A 15,080-nucleotide genomic window follows, 5' to 3' on the forward strand; every position below is an offset into this window, starting at 1 on the left:
TATCGAAAGGTATTTGGGCAGGAAAATATTGGTTACTCGCTTCATAAGTGTATTGGAATACCCCTGATTAAGATGACCAGTTAATTAAAAGAAAATTTCTATATTTTCATTCATAATCGAAATATTATATATTTATATTGCATTATTAATCAGATTTCTCAAATATGCGCGCTCTATAAAGTCAAAATATAAAATTAATAACATTTCATTTGAAATCGAAACAGAAATGTGTCAAGACTGACAGTTGCTTTTATTCATAAATAAAAAAAAAGTATCTGCGCACAAATCTCGGGAAATTTACATTGATTTCGAAAATTGCAAGTACATTAACAATTAGGGGAAATGGCCCACGCTAATTTGGAGAAGGGTGAACTGATTGTTCAAGTGAAGCAGCAAATCGCGTTGGCCAACGCCCAGGAGATGTTATCCAAGATGACCGATAAGTGTTTCAAGAAGTGCATCAATAAGCCGGGCAAGGCTTTGGATAATTCCGAACAGCGTTGCATAACGCAGTGCATGGATCGCTTTCTGGACACCTGGAATCTCGTCTCGCGCACCTACGGGAATCGCCTGCAACGCGAACAGGTGAAACAGATGAGCACGGAAAGTGAATTAAATTAATCGAAGGGCATACCCATATATAAATTCCATTAAAATAAAGAAGAAACAGATTTTAGTTTTGTTTTGTGCTTTAAGCACTTGTTCAATGTACAATTAATTTGTCTTTAATCTGTTACCGGACATGACACTTCCCCAAGTCAATCGTACCTTATCAGACCGACGATAGATAAGCATTGATTACCACGGCGCAACAGCAGCGACCCCTTAGCCGACTACACCTTGCTGACCCCCCACTAGTTCTGTAATGGATCTGTCTGAGGCTAGTAGCTGTCAGCTTGATATGTGCAAAATTCTGCGATCGTTATCGTGTTTGGAATGGTCTCGTTAGCTAACGGATGAACCAAACGCACATTACAGCGTTGTGTAGTTTCGAGACCACTCTAATCCATTGCACCATCTATTGCCATATGCAAATTATAGTCCATTGTATAGCATCATATTTTTAAAAACTTTCCGTACAAGAACTTTCAAATTTTGAAATTGGGAAGATATTTTTAAAAGAAACGAATTATAATACATATCATTTAATATTGCTCAATAAAATAATAAATGATGTAATTGAGTTTTAAATCTATTCTCTAGACAGTTTACAATTCACAAGCTTTATAAATTGCTGAAAATAATATCCAGATTATAATATATTAAATATATACTTTGAATTATTATTTTGAACACATCTACATCGATCTTTCAGCTGTCAATTATTACTTTAGCAGATCTAATAAATCAACATTCATCAATCATCTATCATTCATAAAACAAAACAAACATAATAAAAGTTTAATACATGTTAACACTCAGGCAAAGACAAATTACGTTTGTTTATGAATTTGCATATTTACAATGAAAATTTTATTGGATTAGTTGGCATAAAATTCCTAGATAATTTCGTAAGACATGGTAATAGGCGATCGTAAGCATTAAATTTGATTTTTTGATAATGACACTCCAAATACAGTCTAAAGTTTGCTATCAAGTGTGCGGGGTGCTATCAGGCGTACCCACTACATGATTCCCATTGTTCTTTAATAGGTGCAGGTGACCCGTTGATTTGCCAAAAAATTTGCAGTAAAAAAATTAAAAAAGAACCAAAAAAAAAAAAAAAAAGAAAAATCAAAAATAATAATAAAAATGCAAAAGATAAAATGCGAATTGGTGGCCGAACTTATTGGCTCGAATACCAGAGGCGACAAAATCCAACACAGAATTCGTTTTCCTCAACCAGGTACATTCGAAGCCACACAAGTTACGATAAGAACCCGAACCAAAAGGTCTATACATGGTGCAGCCCAGTGCTTTCCAGAAAAAAAGCTCGCTTCCAACACTAAAAATAGTATCAACTGTTACTACAACAAAAATTATAACGATAGGGACAACAACAAGTGCGCTGACGATTGCAAGAATACTTACGATAAGTAGAGCCCTCGGTACCGTTATCTCATCAACTAATCGGACCTCGGTACACACCCGCCAAACCTGCTAGACAATAGATGGGTAGGTTGAATGGGAAGAAGGGAGGGATCTTGATTATACATACTATATACACATGTAGCTCAAATCGGAAAGAAACCGCAGGTAACGCAGGGGCAATTACACTATCAAAGCAAACAGAACCTCAACGCAAGGTGATTAATGATAAGCTGCTCTTCATAATAGATTATTTCAGTTCTACCAGCTTTATTGTGAGATCTAACAAATTGATGCGTAATGCAAACATAAGAGATTGAGTACAATAAACAATTGTCTCCAGAAAGTTGGATATTTCATAATTTACGAGTCTCACGTTTTTAAAAAATGATTATTGTAGATGTTGGACTTCTTTTGCTATGTGAAAATTTTTTTAAATCGGCGATCAGATCACATAAAAGGATGTGATGAAATATTGGCTATAACAATGTAATGATCAAGAGCTGACTTTAAGGGTAATTTATTTAATACAATTTTCTAGTCATAATAATTTGTATTATATAATACCAATTATAGAATTTTTTTAATTAATTACCGATGGTTCTTTTTTTTGACAGTTATTAGTGAGATATGTATAAACTAGACGAGCTATGTTTCAGCTTTGTCAAGATAGGTCCGATAGGTCTTATACCAACTCGCTGTCAGGATGATATTCCAATACTTATATTTTTCGACTCGCAAGAGGCAGTAATTTCTCCGGTATATCATTTTGAGTTAATTGTTTACAGAATCTACCTCAATACTTTTCTGGTAGCACATTGATGAAGTGGGAGAAAGATAGAAAGAGGTGGGGGAAATAGAAAATACCGTGCAGACATGATTGCATGTGCAGCAGAACATATGTCTTACAAGAATTCCATTCATGACATCTTCTGTAAGTTCAGGTGCAAATAGTATATTACACAACACCATAATAATTTGTTTAAAATATTTGTGTTGTTAATAGTAGTTCGTTGTAAGCACTTGCAATTTGGAAATGAGAATTTAAAAAGGCTTTCAGCCTGATTGTTTCGGATAGTATATAAGGAAACGTCAAGTCGATACTTTTCGCATTTTCCCGGATGAACATTTAAAATGCAATTGGGTAAGTCAATTTATGAATGGAACTATCAAAAAAATAAGGATACTAACAACAAATGGATTTCTCAAGTGATCTTTCTGTGGATAGGTCTTTTGACTGTTCCGCAGGCAATCGCCTCGGATGTATGCACTGGTCAAAATTTTGGATATAAAGCAGCTAATTCAGACGATCCACGTGCATACTACCTTTGCCTGGGGTCGCTTGGCAAGATCAGAAATAATTGCCCCGAAGGATATCATTTCAACCTACTATCCCAAAACTGCGTCAAGGACATTATGTCAAGCAATCTTGCCAAACTAGATAACGAAACTTTTGCACGAGATGTCAATTGTGCGCAAAATGTGTTCAATATCTTTCAAAATATTTCAATGGACCATCCAATAATTTTTAATATCTTTGGCTCGCTATGGCCCACGCCACCCAAATCTCCACCAACAACAACATCACCACCCGACCCTGACACTACTACCAACAAAGATCTATCTTCTACAACTGTAGAAGGCATAATCACGGATGATATTTTAGCTGAAATTTCAATTTCAAGCTCTACGACAGAAAGTTCAATGGTGAGCTCTACAGAAAGTTCCACTTCCACAGACAGTTCTACTGAGAGTTCCAGCTCAAGCTCCGAGAGTTCCTCCTCAACAGAAGACAGTTCCACAGAGAGTTCTACTGAGAGTTCCAGCTCTACAGAGAGTTCTTCCTCAACAGAAGACAGTTCAACAGAGAGTTCTACTGAGAGTTCAATCTCTACAGAGATTTCCTCATCAACAGAAGACAGTTCCATAGAGAGTTCTACTGAGAGTTCCAGCTCAAGCTCCGAGAGTTCCTCATCAACAGAAGACAATTCCACAGAGAGTTCTACAGAGAGTTCCTCATCAACAGAAGACAGTTCCGCAGAGAGTTCTACTGAGAGTTCCAGCTCTACAGAGAGTTCCTCCTCAACAGAAGACAGTTCCTCCTCAACAGAAGACAGTTCCATAGAGAGTTCTACTGAGAGTTCCAGCTCAAGCTCCGAAAGTTCCTCCTCAACAGAAGACACTTCCACAGAGAGTTCTACTGAGAGTTCCTCATCAACAGAAGACAGTTCCACAGAGAGTTCTACTGAGAGTTCCAGCTCTACAGAGAGTTCCTCATCAACAGAAGACAGTTCCACAGAGAGTTCTACTGAGAGTTCCAGCTCTACAGAGAGTTCCTCATCAACAGAAGACAGTTCCACAGAGAGTTCTACTGAGAGTTCCAGTTCTACAGAGAGTTTTTCCTCAACAGAAGACAGTTCCACAGAGAGTTCTACTGAGAGTTCCAGCTCTACAGAGAGTTCCTCATCAACAGAAGACAGTTCCACAGAGAGTTCTACTGAGAGTTCCAGCTCTACAGAGAGTTCCTCATCAACAGAAGACAGTTCCTCCTCAACAGAAGACAGTTCCACAGAGAGTTCTACTGAGAGTTCCAGCTCAAGCTCCGAAAGTTCCTCCTCAACAGAAGACACTTCCACAGAGAGTTCTACTGAGAGTTCCAGCTCTACAGAGAGTTCCTCATCAACAGAAGACAGTTCCACAGAGAGTTCTACTGAAAGTTCCAGCTCTACAGAAAGTTCCTCCTCAACAGAAGACAGTTCCACAGAGAGTTCTACTGAGAGTTCCAGCTCTACAGAGAGTTCCTCATCAACAGAAGACAGTTCCACAGAGAGTTCTACTGAGAGTTCCAGTTCTACAGAGAGTTCTTCCTCAACAGAAGACAGTTCCACAGAGAGTTCTACTGAGAGTTCCAGCTCTACAGAGAGTTCCTCATCAACAGAAGACAGTTCCACAGAGAGTTCTACTGAGAGTTCCAGCTCTACAGAGAGTTCCTCATCAACAGAAGACAGTTCCTCCTCAACAGAAGACAGTTCCACAGTGAGTTCTACTGAGAGTTCCAGCTCAAGCTCCGAAAGTTCCTCCTCAACAGAAGACACTTCCACAGAGAGTTCTACTGAGAGTTCCAGCTCTACAGAGAGTTCCTCATCAACAGAAGACAGTTCCACAGAGAGTTCTACTGAAAGTTCCAGCTCTACAGAAAGTTCCTCCTCAACAGAAGACAGTTTCACAGAGAGTTCTACTGAGAGTTTCAGCTCTACCGAGAGTTCCTCATCAACAGAAGACAGTTCCACGGAGAGCGCTACTGAAAGTTCCAGCTCTACAGAGAGTTCCTCATCAACAGAGGACAGTTCCACAGACAGTTCTACTGAGAGTTCCAGTTCAAGCTCCGAGAGTCCATCATCAACAGAAGAGAGTTCCACAGAGAGTTTTACTGAGAGTTCCAGTTCAAGCTCCGAGAGTTCCTCATCAACAGAAGAGAGTGTTACAAATAGCTCTACTGAGGACAGTTCCACGGAGAGAGTTCCAGCTGAGAGTTCCAGCTCCACAGAGAGTTCCATTTCAAGTTCGGAGATTTACTCATCAACAGCAGAGGGTTCCACAGAAAGTTCAACTGAGAGCTCCAGCTTCGAGGATATAGAAAATTTGAGCACAAACTCGGAATCATCTTCCACTGAAACTTCCAGCTCGAGCTCTACCGATCTTTCTAGCTGGAGTTCAGAGACCTCCATAGAGAATCCCTATTCCACCACAGAATTACCCTTAGGACTCTTCGGAATAATTGGAGCTAATTTAAATTATTTAACTAGTAGAGATATATTGTTACTACTACTACAAATTGGTTCGGAATCAAGCTTCAACAAAGACTATTTAAATCAAGCCACATTAAGTACTGAAGAGTATGACGAAGGCGATTCCTTTGAGCTTTCATCGAAATCACCAGTGACTGAATTTGATAGCTCAACGGTGTCCTCAGTGTCTGAAGAAATCATCCTAAATGGCGTTAAGCACAACAATTTCATCCCGAAGTTACAAGTATTACTTCAAATGGCATTCAAGGATGGTACAGTGAATGGAAACTCAAAGAACTCAATAATAAGAAAGCTTCTAAAAGGAAATCTACCATCTGCCTCCACCATGGAGGCAAGTGAATATTGTAAGATATTGCCAAATGGTAGTCACTTGAGGGATTCCAAGTCCTGCAACAAGTATTATGTGTGTGCAAGTGGTCGAGCGATATTCCGAAAGTGTCCCAAGAACCTCTACTTTGATATCAAAAATAAGATTTGTAATTTTGCCTATTTGGTAAATTGTTACGAAGACGAAGAACTAGACTTCCCATCAAGATCTATGTCTGATGATTTTGAGGATAAAGAGTTATCCAATTCTGGGTTAACTGAATCAGCTACAAGTTACAACTACATGCAATACACATCGGAGAGTTACTATGATGAAGTCTCTTCCATCACAGATAAATATGAAAGTTTGATTAATGGGGAGGACTCACAACTTGTTCCAGCAATTTTACAAACAAATGCAAATGCTAACCAGAGACCTAGCAGAGAACCATCTTCTGCAAAACAAACTGAACTAATTAATTTATCTGAATGCGACTTTTTACCAAATGGTGCTTATTTGAGAGATCGAAAGGCCTGCAACAAGTTTTACATATGCATTAATCGAAGGGCTATTTCAGGAAGCTGTCCCGGAAGTTTGTATTTCGACTTTAAAAAAAAGGTCTGCGGTTCCCCCAATCTCGTTAAATGTGATATTGATAGCGAGCAAACCATCAATTCAAAGAAATCTTCAAATTTCACCAATGTTTTGAGTGCCGCCGAAGGGAATTTAAGTTTGGAAAAGGTTTCTATAGACAAATCCAAAACTGATATTTCACCATATCTCTCTTCTAATTCCAACTTGAAAGTTACTTTAAAATCCCCAAATTCTACTTTGAACCCCGACCGCGACAATTTCAAAAATTTGTTAATAATTAATTCCTCGACAAATGTTACTAAGAATCCATTTAAAGAAGAACAGTCTTTATTGACACAGTCAGATGTTGAGACACCATGCAATTGCCAGGGTTTGCCAAATGGTGTATTCTTGAGGGATCCAGAATCTTGTATCAAGTTTTACGTCTGCGCAAACGGTAGTGCCATACCTCGTAGCTGTCCAGGAAATCTTTATTTCGATATCAAGAAAAAGGTTTGCAATTATCCCAGTTTAGTAGACTGTTCGCTTGATAAAAATGGTATCGTCATCGCGAAGTCATCCTTTAACATACATGTCGTTCATGAGGAAACTGATGATGCAACGAAAAAGCTGTCTACGTTTAGGCCCGATTGTAGTTCCGCAGCTAATGGAGATTATATTAGTGATCCCAGGTCCTGTAACAAGTTCTTTGTTTGCGCCAATGGTCGTGCTATACCGCGGCAATGTCCCAAAGGTCTTTATATCGACACTAAGCTGAAGTACTGCAACTTCCCCAGTCAAGTGAAATGTTCAATTGGTAGTAAGGAAAATTTGTCAAATTTTTCTTTAATCAATAGAGGAGAAACTAGATTGTAGCGATAAGGTGGAAGGTTTCATTATGTGTGATTCAAAGCTATGTAATAAGTATTACGTTTGCGTAAATGGAAATCCAGTTACACATTTCTGCACACCTGGTAATTGGCCTGACCTGAAACGAGGAGTTTGCAACCAAAAGCTAATGGTCTAATGTAATAAGTAAGAGAAAAAGAGAGAAAAAATTGAGAGTGGAAAGTAAAATAGCAATGTATTCTATATAATAGGTGATGGGGTATACTACAATATTTGCAAACATATACTATATACATATGTATAACTAGAGTGGCGTATTTTAGCATTTTATTATATAATTGGTTATGGTGTTAGTTTTAATCATCATAGTTCATATTTTATGTTATCCAGTGTAATTTATTTACAGGGAATAAACCATCAAATTACTATACTTTTCCTGCTAATGCATAATACCTGAAAAATTTCGATTTTAGTAATTTCAATATTAATTCGGTTAAACTTCGCTTGGGAACGATGGGGGGCATTTGAGTCCTTGATGTGTGGCGACAAATTACAGGACATGCCGCTAACAATCTAGGCGAGGGAACAGCGTGAAATCGATTTTGTTCCCTGGGCGATTCACGTGACAAGAGTCGGAGACTGAGACAGAGTCAGACATTAGACGACACAGTGTTTCGAGTTACACATGGCATGGTGATAAGGAAACGCCGACACTTCATCAAAAGACACCCCGGAACCAGCAGCCCTTGTCAAAGTGAGTGGCTGCGGCACACACACATAATATACAAGAAGTATGTTTTAGTACAAGGACATTACAATGCAAGTACAAAGATGCTTCTTGGGACAGTTTCGATAGTTAACTGCGTAAACTTATATCAATGTGAGTATGTCATTGTTAGGTTAGGGTAGGGTAAGGAAATTAGGCGCCAAAAGTGCGAGTACAGTAAAATTCTATTATAACAGAAAGAGCTATCAGAGTCATCGCAGGCGCATCTCAAATAGCGAGAACAGACTCAGAGTAGAGAGACAGAGAGAGCAAGTTTTGTAGGGTTGGACTGACGCTCTTTTTGGGGTGATTCTCGTACCGACAACGCCGGCTTTTCTCAAAATGCAGCCAAAGGTCGTCGCCGTAGTTGGTTTTGTCGCACAAAACGACAGAGATTGAGTAACGATTTGTGTGTAAACAAGTGTGAATTATAAACTGTCAAGGACTAAGAAATTATGCTCATGAAATTTATTAAAATGGGGCTGCTAAACGATTCGGCAATACAAGAAAAACATAATGAAACAATATCTATTCAAATGGACAACGAGTTGCCATTGCCATTGCCAGCTTAACACCCAACAGGCGACAAGCGGGCTGAGCTAGCAGTAGTGTTATTTCGTTCGCACAACAATCAATCGATAAACTTAACAGTGGCCTGCCAACTTGACGCATTCAATGTGTGAGCTGCTCACTTAACGAGTAGCAGTCACAGTCACAGTTGCAGCGCAAACGTTGAAACGTTCACAACGAAACACGGGTGGAGTGCCATTCAACACGCAATGCGTGTGTGTGAGTCCAGTGAGAATGTGAAATGTGGAAATGTAAAATACTAAATGTAAATGTACATAAATAAATATATTGACAAGGAATTAATGTGTGAAACGAATGGCAAAGCCATAACGCGTAAGCTTTTGAGCCGCTGATAATCTAATAGACTTGTGTGAGTATTAAGAACTCGTCTGCCGTTTGCGACGGGCGTCGACTACAGTGCAAAGTTCAAAGCTCTGCCTTACTGATATAAAAGTGTGATTAAACAATTTCTTTGCAAGCATCAATTCCATGAAAACAACAGCAAGCAGTAATAATCAGTAAAAATATAAATATAAAACAACAAAAAGGCGCATTAGAAAATAACTAACAGAGACGCAAGCAAAAAAGTAGCGAGTAAAAAGCAATACTTCTCCCCCACGCACACACACACACACACACACACCACGCAAACACAGCGCAGCGCAGCACAGTAGGCAACAGCAGCAGAGACAGCGACAGCAGCGGCGACAGCAGCAAGTGCTTTGTCGGTTTTGGTGGATGTTGTTATTGTTGTTGTTGTAACTGTTGTGTTTGTTGTCGTTGTTGTTGTGTGTGCGCCTGTGCCAGGGGGTTGCTTTACTTTCGGTACGGCATCACGCGCTGCACATGTATGCGTATGCGTGAGTGTGTGTGTGAGTAGCGCTTAATCTCATTCATCAGAGAGCTGAGTTTTACACATTTTTACGCCTGTGAGTATAGTACGCTGCAAACGAGCAGTGCCGATGACTCGCCTCTCGTCTCCCAACACCCACCACAGTTGCTCTCTCGCTCTTGTTCTCAGTAACTCTGTGAGCGAGCGCTGAGAGCAATGCTCAAAGGCGCTGTTAACATTGCCATCTCGCTTGCACATGCTACGCTTAGGCGTAGTTAGTGGTCGATTTTAAAAGTCCTTCATATAGCTGTGTCTGTGTTGGGTATGTACACTGTGAAAGTAGTGCCAAGCGGTGTATATATGTACATATCTAAGGTATTTACATATTTACAAAGCTTATGTACAGAGCTTATTATGTGTGTATTGGGAGTATGTGGCATTTTCGTAGCCAGGGTCAGGATGTGTGTAATGGAATATCATTCTGTTGCGTTTTTATGTACAATTCCATTGTGTGTAGGCTCGTTTAGGTGTATACACATACGTGTACACTTATTCATGTGTGTGTGTGTGTGGCAGGTGCAAGGCAAGCACAGTTGATCCATATATAAACTAGTTGTGCCTCATCTTGCGGCCAATGCGTAACTTCAGGCATCAGGCAGTCAAGCTGGCAATCGTATTAATCATTAGGCTGACCTCGACCCTTTCAATGGAGAACGCCTCCCCAAACCCCTCCCCTTAATATGCTGGGATACTTGATACGATGTCGTCTGTCAGCTTTTTGTGCTGCGTTTGCCACAAATGAGAAAACTGCCAACTGCTAAACATAAAAATAAATAAATAAATGTGATTGCGATTGCCTTGACGCTTTTGCGGTTCTGTTCTTGCGGATTTGTCGACAAGCTGCCCGTTACCTCCTCCGCATACGCCTAGGGTTATGCTCGGTTCTCGCTATTAATCTGTGCGTATCCAAATCGAATACTTCTTTCCTTGGCTCTATCATCAACGAACCTCATCATCACCATCGCCGTCATCGTTATTGTGTGGTCCTAGAGTGCGTATTTCATTTTTTTTTGCCGTCTTGGGATTGACCCAGTTGTCAGTTGCTCCACCCATTTTGTCATCGCCGCTTGCTATCGCACAATCCTATCTGAAACTCATGATTTGGCACTTTTGGCGCTCAAGGAAATGAGCTTTATAAGTGGCATACAAAGGCGGCATAAGATTAGAGTGGATGCTATTGCTGTTGGACTCAGATATTGACTGACTGACAGACAGATTTACAGGCGACTTTCCCTTGCCTAACCCATTCGAATTGCGTTTTATATTTGTCAGTTTCGATTGTGCGTTGACATAGAATAAACAAATCAGCTTTAGTAGTGTTGCAGCAAAGGTTTTCTAAAGACATTTATCGAGTATCATCGCACATCATGGTGCCAAATCTTTAACAAACTATTACTCAGAAACCCAAAATCGCGAGTACTCAAATAGTTAATGGGGCCATAAGATTGTTAATCAAGTTGCACTAGGATAGATCCTTAAGTTTGACAGTGCAACAGACGTGCAATGGATTATTGAAGAGAGGTCAGTAGGTGTGGCCATCTTCAGATTTGCAATGGGCTATAATTCCACATACAGATTCGCATCATCCAGATGCGAAGCCACCTGAGTCACCCAACCATTGTGAACGGGGAGCACACCAGCTATCTGAATCGCCTCCGGGATGGTGTGATGTAATCTTTTGTCTTTTTTTGGTTTTTCTCCAATTTCGCTAGCTTAAGCAAGGAAAATTCATGCACTTTGCCGTGCAGAAGCAAGGATTGCCTTGTTCAGATGTAATTAGTGTTAACTAGGAGCTTTAGTTTTATACGCTGCACTGTAAAGAAAAAGGGGTGTAATCAACTGGTAATCTTATATTCTTTAAACAGAGAGATTGGTGGAGTGCTTAGTAATCCGCTTAAAGGTTATGTGGAATATTCGGTAATTACATTTAGAATGTGTATCTGGACTCAAAAATAATATTTTGTTTCAAGAGTGGTTATTAATAAATAATATCAAAAGCCTTTCTAAGAAAAAAGTTGAAGCGTACAAGCGATTTCTTACTGATTAGACAAAAGTTAATAATAGGATTATCATACTAGGAATTCAGAGCCAAGTCGTATTTAAAATGTTCTTGCTAGGTTTATTATAAAAAAATCGATAGTCTTCCTAGTCGATAGAGATTTGTGACATGGTTTCCTAACTGTTGATAATCTGATCTCCGACCGTTACATTAAAATGTATTTACACTAAGCGCATCTGTTTGAATGATTTTATTCTATTATGCTAAAGTTCAAGAAGAATATCAAATGTAATTGAAATAAATCAACTGGGTTCATTAACAAGTATGTGATTGTATATATTTAATCAATTATTCATTAATTAATGCACTGTATTTATTTCCGTTTTGCATCATATTAAGCAAACTCTGGTACAATAAGGTTATTTTTATTTTTTTAATTGCAAAGTAATTTGAAATAATTCGTTAGAACAATCGGCTGATTGCCTTCGTACACCGTACTTTTTTAAATACCAAAATATTGGCCAAAATACAGGCACACTTTTCGAATAGCTGACGCTTCATTAAAAGTGGGGAGTCATTAGTCGTCCCTCTCTTACACACCGCTGTGCGGGGGAAAGTTATACTTTTCAGAAATATTCAATGATGCAACCTGTTTAAGCACCAAATTCCACACAATGTTGTGCCAAATACTTCATAATAAGTAAAATAGTAAGCAAGATAAATCTTTAAAGATTTATTTATAGGTACTTAGTCGATTTTAAACTATACTCAATTCATCGATATATTTTGAATAGACGCTCTTGTTTATTGGTGGCTATAGCTAACTATCGATCGTATTAGCGATTGTGCCAAACATCGATAATATGTATATATGCTGCTTTCCATTGTTCCATTGTTCTTCACATTCAGTTCTATATTAAGTCTCCCCTGGATAAACACGTAGTTACATCACTTAATGAGAGCTGAACGGGAGACAAAAGAGGCAGCAGTTGGGTATGAACATCAATTGCTACAGAAACAGCAGGTCATCTATCAATATTTAAGAGCTTCGGCAATTGTTCTACATTATTTCGCATTGCGAGCAGTTTTATGTGTGTGTGTGTGTGTGCGTGTTTATCGGCGTAGGCGTTTGTTGACTCTCCGCCACAATCCCAGCTTGTGTTACCTTCCCGCAGCACTGTCTACGCCTCCCCGTAGTGTCCACAATTTAGGGTAGCGATGACGTCAAATGAGAAATGATGCAAAGTAACGCGAAAAGCTTTGCCAGACGTCGGCACCTGAACAAAGGGCGACAGGAAAAAGGCATAAGGGGAGGGAGGGAGTGCAATGGATGGCAGGATAAAGAGGAAACCAGTTGAAATTGCTTTAAAATGCACATGCAAGTGAGTGAGCGAGTGTATACGTATGTGTGTGTGCGAGTTGAGGGTGTGTGCTGGCCAAAACAATGCGGCTTTTCGACGACTCGCCTGAAAAATTACTCATACGGCAATGAAATACGAACGCACAACAGGCAAGTGCTACAAGCATGTCTGTGTGCATGAGTCTGAGTGTGTGGTGTGTGTGTCTGAGTGTGTGTGTGTGTGTGTAGGTGGCGCCAACTGTTGTTGTTGCTGGTGGCAGGCCACGTTAAGCAGACAAATGGACATGGCCAGAAGAAGGGCGGCCAGACTGACTGGCAGACAAGCGAGACGAGACGAGTCGAGACGAAACGGAATGGAAGAAAGCGTAGAGACAACCGTAGGGGCGGACAATGGGTGAGGAGGGGAGGGGGAGGCGGCAGTAGAGGGGCAAATTGAGACAGAGACATCGAGCGGGAGTGCTTTTGCTGTTGAGCGATGGTGATGATGATGATGATGGCGGGGGCGGTGGCGGGGCAGCGACGGAAGGGGAGAAGGAGGGAAGTTGCAGGGTTGCCGCCGGGTTTGCTGAATTGTCGGGCTTGCTTGGCTGCTTGCTTGAAGTGAAGTGTTGCCAACACACATAAAAACACTTTGCCATTACATATAAAGTAATTCCTTTTGTTTATCGCAGACCAGCAGTTAATATTGCTACTGCGTCTGTATGAGTAACTGACTACCCCAGAGAATGTGTGCGAGATTGTATTTATGCTGCCTGCTTTTTGCTCTCCTTTTTTTGTGGATTTAATGTACTGTTGTTAATGGAAATTTGTGAATATTTACTCGCTCTGCTCTATAGAATAAATATACTTTTCTGATAAATGGGGGTAAAGCTGCCACTGAGATAATATGTTTTAGTTTAAGTTGATAATTAATGAGTTTTCTGCACCGAATGCATTTTAAAACTAATCAATCTTCAATGCTGGTAATAAGTGTAGTGTAATATGATAACTTGGCAGCATTTATCAAACAGTTTGTCTATTAAATTGGAATGATTACTGTGCTAGGTATTAAACATAAAGCACATCATTGAATTAATTTATAAATGAAACTTAGTAATACAAAAATTAGTTTCATATATAATAGCATACTCTCCTATTAGCTAAAGCTCACTACAGAGTTCTTTCTGATTTGATCTCAACTCACTGCATTGCATCAATACTTTCATTCTTTATGTGATATGTAGTTAGATTGATCACATCAATATACACATTATATAAGGCATTGTAACAACCCTTTCAAAAGGGTTGAGCAACAAAGGTTCAATATTGATTTGCCTTTTAGTTTGTTCCAAATTTCAATTAGTTTTTTGCCTTTATGCATATCGAAGTATCGTTGGCTTCTTTGTCAAGCCGAGTCATAAATAATACTTTCTGGGTAATGGCAGCTAAATTTAAACAATAACACAGACCCCCCGATTCGGCATATAGAGGCGTATCTACCCATCTATCTATCGTATATCGCATCATCTGGCAGTATGTAGGGGGCCCAAAGTAAGCGTCAGGAATGAAACTCCAAAGCGATTGCCCGATGAAACCCCACAGGGCCATTAATTGTATGCCAGTCGACTCGTACACAGTTATTTTCCCTTTTTTTTTTTTTTGCTTTCCTCCATTGTATCGCCACATTTTACGCACACACACTTAGTCGTAGTTGTTGTTGTTGTTGTTAGTTTCGTTGTTTGTTTGTTTCGCCTGTCTAAAGCGGCTTTAGACGCGTTTGTTGCTTTTGGGCTTTTGTTTTTTTCATTTTCATTTTTGTTGATATGCTGCCGGTGTTTGTAATTTATGCGGCTTCCCTCGACCTCCTGCGTTCACCCCAACAACTAACAACGACAACGACAACAGTAACAGCAACAGCAACAACAATTACATTTTACGCTCTTTTAGG

At 39.6% G+C, this 15,080-nt stretch overlaps 3 protein-coding genes across 5 annotated transcripts in view; all 3 read left to right on the forward strand.

The window, feature by feature from the left end:
• The first annotated feature begins 200 nt into the window (after nt 1-200).
• LOC132790860 (mitochondrial import inner membrane translocase subunit Tim13) lies at nt 201-714 on the forward strand. Its single transcript, XM_060799599.1, has one exon. It carries the CDS (start codon nt 343-345, stop codon nt 619-621), a length of 279 nt encoding a protein of 92 aa, XP_060655582.1. The 5' UTR covers nt 201-342; the 3' UTR covers nt 622-714.
• A 2,417-nt stretch (nt 715-3,131) lies between these two features.
• Nucleotides 3,132-7,680, forward strand: LOC132794053 (uncharacterized). Its single transcript, XM_060804275.1, has 2 exons — nt 3,132-3,172; nt 3,239-7,680. Exons 1-2 carry the CDS (start codon nt 3,163-3,165, stop codon nt 7,591-7,593), a joined length of 4,365 nt encoding a protein of 1,454 aa, XP_060660258.1. The 5' UTR covers nt 3,132-3,162; the 3' UTR covers nt 7,594-7,680.
• Nucleotides 7,681-9,035: 1,355 nt separating this feature from the next.
• The window catches only part of LOC132794057 (uncharacterized), a 32,073-nt gene continuing 26,028 nt past the window's right edge, over nt 9,036-15,080 (forward strand). The window contains exon 1 of one of the 3 annotated variants that reach the window (XM_060804280.1): nt 9,036-9,272. The gene's annotated coding sequence lies outside the window, so the exon portion shown is untranslated. Of the gene's footprint in view, nt 9,273-12,724; nt 12,818-15,080 lie in introns of those variants that run through there. The other 2 variants (XM_060804282.1, XM_060804281.1) reach the window with 2 other exon arrangements.

This window comes from Drosophila nasuta, chromosome 3, assembly GCF_023558535.2.
Source record: "Drosophila nasuta strain 15112-1781.00 chromosome 3, ASM2355853v1, whole genome shotgun sequence".
Classification (NCBI taxonomy): Eukaryota; Metazoa; Arthropoda; class Insecta; order Diptera; family Drosophilidae; genus Drosophila; species Drosophila nasuta.